General features: G+C 35.8%; 1 protein-coding gene across 1 annotated transcript in view; it reads left to right on the top strand.

The window, feature by feature from the left end:
• LOC146479854 (uncharacterized) overlaps window positions 1-7,500 on the top strand; it is a 26,715-nt gene that overhangs the window by 9,679 nt on the left and 9,536 nt on the right. The window contains exons 7-12 of the mRNA XM_085110271.1: window positions 3,761-3,856; window positions 4,301-4,396; window positions 4,688-4,783; window positions 5,331-5,426; window positions 6,253-6,414; window positions 7,188-7,265. Of these exons, the coding sequence (XP_084966397.1) occupies window positions 3,761-3,856; window positions 4,301-4,396; window positions 4,688-4,783; window positions 5,331-5,426; window positions 6,253-6,414; window positions 7,188-7,265 (624 nt within the window). The remainder of the gene's footprint in view (window positions 1-3,760; window positions 3,857-4,300; window positions 4,397-4,687; window positions 4,784-5,330; window positions 5,427-6,252; window positions 6,415-7,187; window positions 7,266-7,500) is intronic.

Below are 7,500 nucleotides of genomic sequence, written 5' to 3'. Positions count from 1 at the left end.
TCTTGAAATAATAAGTTTACGCAATTACTCCAAGAATATTACGGATCATTGTTCTTACTGGTCATTTTCTAGAGTAATCACGGAGAGGGAACCGCTACTTGCTAGAGTGGGTGTTTTCAAGGAGAAAGAGACTTCAGCACGGAAATTGGACACCGTTTGCCCATATCACAGGCGTTAAGTGCTGTGTACCTCAAATCCTATCCAAACATGGAATAAATAGAAAAGCAGATCGGGGTATTTCCAAAGTAGTATCCGAACGAATTGTTAATACAACGGGAAAGTTTGTCCCAGTTGGACGCTCAAATAATTGCCCTCTTTTGGTGTGGAAAAAAATCGCCCCGGCTATTGCTCGATGAAATACGGCATTTATACACAACTAGCTGAAATTTTGTTGCCAATCAATGATGTCAGAAGTCGGCAATAATAGCATTTATTGTCATGATCAGATCTCATGCTAAATGAAACGAGTGAGTTAGTAGTTCTCACAACCGAATAGAATAAAGACAAATTATCTCATACGCAACAAAGAAATAGATAACTTCGAAAGGAAACTACAGTTAAAGGATTGAGGGGTCGGAGACAAGAACACCTCCCGATGTCTCGTGATGTCATAACTTTTTTTTTCTTGAGAGTTATGAATTTGTTTACACAAGGTACGAACGAAGTTTCATGTAATACGAGTTAACCATTACATTCTCAAAAGAGAATGCTGTTATTTTTGAACAGCATTAATATCGAGTTCGGGCTTAAATATCCGTAAAACACAATTGTAACCTCTGTCACGATCTGTCACGCAATCTCTTATTTGACTGTACTTCAGTGGTTTTTAGCGCTCTGTTATAGACAACAATTTAATTTCCCCAGAACAAAAATTACATCAATTAAGAGCCCATTTCTTCCTTACTTTACTCTTGAAATTTCACCTTATTCGTGATAAAGGTAGTATAGTAAATAATCTTTTAAATTTAGCTCGTCACTTCCATAGAGTAACAGTGGGATTTCGTTCAGGTCCCTCTCGATGTCATGGTTTTTTTCAAACTTCATAGAAACAATAAAATCAAATTGGGAAGAGATGTAGAATAAGCTGATAATAAGAGGATGTCTTCTTGCTCTACAGTTAAGGCGAGCAGCTTGCTTAAAAACCGTTAATTTTCAAGTCGAAATTTCTCGTGGCGAGCACCGACATTTATTATAGTCATTTTCCGCCAAAACAAAAATTTATTTGACAAATTAATTACATTGCGATAAATAACTCAAAGTGGGCTACTGATAGCCAAAGTTTGAGCGATTTTGAGGTTTTACACTTTTGCCGCTATTTTCCGATTTTGTTTGATTCTTATGGGCATTCGCTCTTAAAAGTTCACCTCGTTCATTTACCCTTTATAAGCTGAGTATACTGATTAGATATTCGATTTCATTTCCCAGCGTCCATGGCAAGCAGCGAAGTCAAAGCCAAACCTGGAACTGACGTCACACTAGCAGGTGAGGAGACTTTGCATTTTGATGACGACAAGGATTTATGTTATTCTCTTACCAGAAGTCGTTGGACTGGAAACCTATTCAACGTTAATCTTCACAGTTGAAAGAGAATTGGGTTAGGTGCGTGTGTGGAGATATAGCAAACGCTTCTTAACTGTTAACTCTTAACTTTTGGTTTTGTTTGTTTGTTGTTGTTGTTTGCTTGTTTGTTTGTTTGTTTTTAATGGTTTATTTGTTGGCTTATACGTATATATAATTGATGGAGAACAATTTCAGAATTTCTTTTACTCGGTTTAAGTTTTACCAATTATTGTAATCCGCGATTTTTTTTCTGTTATTTTTTCACACACGTAAAGTGAACTTGAACATCTTATATGGAAAGCTGCGCAATATCAATTTAATATTATTATTATTATTATTATTATTATTATTGTTATTATTATTATTATTATTATTATTATTATTACAATTATTGTTAATATTATTTATGCACTTTGTTGTTGGCAAAACGTTTTAACTGGAATATTGCAGAGTGTCTCCAGGAACAGTAAGCATCTACGTTACTTTACCGGTATAACCTTACTGCACTGATTAAATATCTGATTTCACTTCCCAGCATGCATGGCAAGCAGTGAGAGCAAAGCCAAAAGTGAAGATCACCCCACACAAGCTGGTGAGGAGAATTTGAAGCTTGATGATGACACTTCGAAAGGTGAGACACCAGGTTATTCTCTGACCATAACTCGTTGTTAGACTGCAAAACTGTTCAATGTTAATCTTCACAGTTGAAAGAGAACTGAGTTAAGTGCGTGGGTGAAGATATAGTGAAAACCTCTTAACTGTTAACTCTTAACTTTTGGTTTTGTTTGTTTGTTTTTAATTTTTTTGTTTGTTGGCTTTATTTATTTATGTACTTATTAATTATGGGATGAAAAGTGTTTACTCAATGCTTAGTAACAATTCGTAATTCTTCTTCGATGTTGCTCTGCTATATGCAATGCTGTTCGTATTGACAAGGTTTGAGTGGACACAGTGAAATTTTAAACTTCACATCATTCTGTACTGTTTGTCTTTGTTCAATATCTAACTTACAGTTGACAATTAGTCCATGTATCACTGATTATTTAACCTAAAAATAAAAATATTTGTTTTCCCAGCATCCATGGCAAGCAGCAAAGTCAAACCCAAACCTGGAAGTGACGTCACACTTGCCGGTGAGAAGACTTTCCATTTTGAAGATGACACTTCGAAAGGTGAGGATTCATGTTATTCTCTTAACAGAAGTCGTTGGACTGGAAACCTGTTCAATGTTAATCTTTACAGTTGAAAGAGAATTGGGTTAAGTACATGGGTGAAGATACAGCAAACGCCTCCGTAGATCCGCCAGAACTGGGTACAAACTCTTTCCGGTTTTCGATGTTGTTTGTTTGTTTGATTGTTCTTATAATGTTTTATCGTTTTCTTTTTTCTTTTTATTTCTAACAATTGTTCATTTAACGTTCACGCAAACATTGAGGCTTTAAGCTCTCAGTCAATGGCAAAAACAAATCTATTTCCGGGTTTTGATCAGCTGACGCCGCTGTAATCTTAGAGTACTGATTAAATATTCGATTGCATATCACAGCATCCATAGGAAGCAATGAAAACAAAGCCAAACTTAAAAGTGACGTCACACCAGCCTGTGAAGAGACTTTGGATTTTAATGATGACACTACGAAAGGTGACGATTCATGCTATTATCGTAGCAGAAAACGTTTTTAGACTGGAAAACCGTTCTGCTTTACGTTAATAAGCTATTAAAAACACACTAACTTAACGTAGCATAGAATTGATGGAGAACAATTTCACAGTTTCTTTTACTCGGTTTAATTTTTAACAATTATTGTTATCTGTTAGTTTTTTTTTTTTTCTGTTATCCTTTTACACACGAAAAGTGCACTTGATCATCTTATATGGAGAGTTGCGCAATATTAATTTAATATTATTATTATTATTATTATTATTATTATTATTATTGTTATTATAATTATTATTATTATAATTATTATTATTATTATTATTATTATTATTATTATTATTATTACTATTATTATTATTATTATTATTATTATTATTTTTATTATTATTATTACAAATATTGTCAATATTTTTTATACACCTCGTTGTTGGCAAAACGTTTTAACTGCAATATTGCAGAGTGTCTCCAGGAACAGTAAGCATCTACGTTACTTTACCGGTATAACCTTACTGCACTGATTAGATATCTGATTTCATTTCCCAGCATCCATGGCAAGCAGTGAAAGCAAAGCCAAAAGTGAAGGTTACATCACACCAGCTGGTGAAGAGAATTTGAAGCTTGATGATGACACTTTGAAAAGTGAGACACCTTGTTATTCTCTGACCAGAACTCGTTGTAACACTGGAAAACTGTTCAATGTTAATCTTCACAGTTGAAAGAGAACTGAGTTGAAAGTGGGTGGGCGAAAATATAGCGAACGCCTCTTAACTGTTAACTCAACTTTTGGTTTTGTTTGTTTTGCTTTTAATGGTTTATTTGTTGGCTTTATTTATTGATGTACTTATTTATGATGGGATGAAAAGTGTTTACTCAATACTTAGTAACAATTTGTAATTATTCTTCGATATTGCTCTGCAACATGCAATGATGTTCGTAATGACAAGATTGAGTGGACACCGTGAAATTTATAACTTCACGTCATTCTGTACTGTTTGTCTTTTCTCAGTATCTAACTTACAGTTGACAAGTAGTCCAGGTATCACTGCTTATTAAACCTGAACATAAAAATGTTCGTTTTCCCAGCATCGATGGCAAGCAGCGAAGTCAAAGCCAAACCTGGTAGTGACGTCACACCAACTGGTGAGGAGACTTTGGATTTTGATGATGACACTTCGAAAGGTGAGAATTCATGTTATTCTCTTAACAGAAGTCGTTGGACTGGAAACCTGTTCAATGTTAATCTTCACAGTTGAAAGAGAATTGGGTTTAGTGAATGGGTGAAGATACAGCAGACGCCTCCGTAGATCCGCCATTATATATTTTCTACTTTATTTTCTATATATTTTCTATTATCCTTTTACACACGTAAAGCGCACTTGATCATCTTATATGAAAAGCTGCGCAGTATAAATTTACAGTTACACCTATAAGCTGAGTATACTTATTAAGTGTAAACATTTGATCTTCCAGCATCCATGACAAGCAGCAAAAACAAAGCCAAAACTGAAAATGTTGTCACTCCTGCTGGTGAGGAGACTTTGAAGTGTGATGATGACACTTCGAAAGGTTAGGATTCATGTTATTCTCTTACCAGAAGTCGTTGTTAGACTGAAAAACTGTTCAATGGTAATCTTCACAGTTGTAAGAGAAGTGAGTTAAGTGTATGGGTGAAGATACAGCAAACGCCTCTTAACTGTAAACCCTACCCTCTCTTCCCCTAAGTGTAGAGCCGCAGATTGGTCACGAACTTTCTCTGGATTTTTGGTTTGATTTGTTTATTGTTGTTGCTGTTTGCTTGTTTGTTTGTTTGTTTTTAATGGTTTATTTGTTAGTATTTATTTATTTATATATTTATTTACGTATTTATTATGGGATGAAAAGTGCTGCCATTTTATAATAGTCTGTTGAAATTCGTAATTCTATTTGGATATCGCTGTACCTATACAACAAGCAATGCTGCTCGTAATGACAAGGTTTGAGTGGACACAGTGAAATTTAAAACTTCAGCTCATCCTGTACTGTTTTTTTTTGTTCAGTATCTAACTTACAGTTGACAATAAGTCCATGTATCACTGATTATTTAACCTAAACATAAAAATATTCTTTTTCCCAGCATCCATGGCAAGCAGCGAAGTCAAAGCTAAACCTGGAAGTGACGACACACCAGCTGTTGAGGAGACTTTGGATTTTGATGATGACACTTTGAAAGGTAAAGAGTCATTTCTTTCAGTTACCTGTTTTTCATTATTATTAAATGTTGCAAAAAAACTGAGTTTAGTCCATTGGTGATAGGTAATTGATAATGGTGTAGTAAAAGCCACTTTTTCTTACTTATAAACTCCCACCCTGCCCTCGCTAATCCTCCAGCGTGGCTATAATAAAACCCTTTCGGATATAGTCCCCCTTACCTCCCCTTATAGCCTTTGAGTAAAGTCGCCATTATAGGTCAGCTGCGAGACGATATAGCGCGAGCGGCGAGTCCCCGCCCCAGCTCGGACGCTATATCCTCTCGCGGCTGACCTATAACGAAGAGCTTGCTCGCAAACTACTCCCCTTATTAGTATCGCCCCTTTACTTTATGCTATACAATGTGGAGATCAAATGAAAGGTGGCTGTTATTAAGGTTAAAATATGCTTGCTGGAAAATAGTGCAGAGAATGTTTACTTTAAAAGAGAATGACACACAACTCGCCATAATCTTACAGACACATCACTCAACTCAACAAAGCACATAAAAGCACACGCAACAAAAGGAGCACGCCACAACAAAACACAACGGCTTAAAACAACAAGACAAAACCCAGCACAAAGAGACAAACAGGACAACGAAATACTTGTAACAAGACAACAAAACATGACAAACCAAAACAAAGTGTAACAGTCATGTAACACCGTATGCAAAACACAAAAAAACATAACCTGACTATAAAACACTTCACAGCACCACAGCGCGAGACAATCTTGGAGTTTGCGCAGTGTCTCACAGTACTCCCAAGCCGGTATTAAAGATTTTTTATTAATTTGCTTCATTGTAGTAATAACAGAGGTTTATAAGAATGACGGTAATGATGAATACGGGAAAAGGAATTTCCGAAACGCCATCAACTTTTACACGGAAGGAATTAAAGTGAACTGCAAGGATGAAGAACTGAAGGCCAAACTGTATTGCAACAGGGCGGCAGCGCACTTTCGTTTAGGTGAGAGGTTTTATTTCAATTTTCTTATTTATTCAGCATTTATTTAGTTACTGTAATTTAGGTATTTCGCATTTTGCCGTGAGAATGAATCCGGATCAATTCAATTCTCATTTCTCTGTTCATGTTTCTTAGTTTGCGTATTTCTCCTCTTAGAACTGAAATGAGGCTACGTGTTAGGGCCCTTGTTATTCAATATTTTCGACATTAATTCCTGAGGCTAAAGTTACACTTATGACAGTCAGCTATTGCTGATCGTTTTCTTAAGTAAAAAGAAACTAACGGAAGCATACCGGAGTGATTTCGAAATAATAAAATGATCCTTAAATGTCTTAAATCTGATAAATATAAGGTACCAGTTCTGTTGAATAACCACAACACGATGCTAATCTACTTGTTTGAGTAATTGTTGACGACTCTCTGAACGTTTGAAAATACATCACAGCAAGTAAGTCGGAAAACAGCTCGATGTACTTTCTAAAGTAAACTAATTTCAAATGTATGTCGAGACTTGCTGCCTACCGATTCAGAATAATAATACAGGGGACAGTTTTTCACTAAATCAGGGAGTCATTTGGAAATAGCCCTGGAACGAAGTAGTTCCAAGGAGCGCTCTTTCGCTTGTTCTTAAATACTTTTTTCGCGCCGATTTTAACCGGGATTTTACTACAACCCGCAGCAACTAGCTTCCCTCGTGACTCCGAGAATGTTAGAGGTCTGGCCAGGTGCGTCAGCCTGAGGGCAAGTAAATTTTGATATCTATCTATAATTTTTAGGGAATTATCGGGATTCACTTAGTGATGCAAAAGTTGCCACTGAATTACAACCATCTTATGTGAAAGCAATCATTAGAGGTAAGATGTCGTAAAATTCTAGACGTAGTAGTTTAAAGAAAGTAATGAGTTAACTGCAGCAATCTACCGCCGCGATATCTACCATAGTTATTACCGATAGAATCTATAGAGTGAGGGCGATTAACAATGTTGTGCAAAATATATAGATCCTGACTCTTTTATACCAGATAGGTCAACGAGCCGCGAATTTATACAAAATCCGTCCGTTTTTTGCAACTGGTTGTCCGTATCATAT

The sequence above is a fragment of the Pavona decussata genome, unplaced genomic scaffold, assembly GCF_977016875.1.
Source record: "Pavona decussata unplaced genomic scaffold, jaPavDecu1.1 SCAFFOLD_58, whole genome shotgun sequence".
In the NCBI taxonomy this organism is placed as follows: domain Eukaryota; kingdom Metazoa; phylum Cnidaria; class Anthozoa; order Scleractinia; family Agariciidae; genus Pavona; species Pavona decussata.
This window is presented reverse-complemented; position numbering and strand designations above follow the sequence as displayed.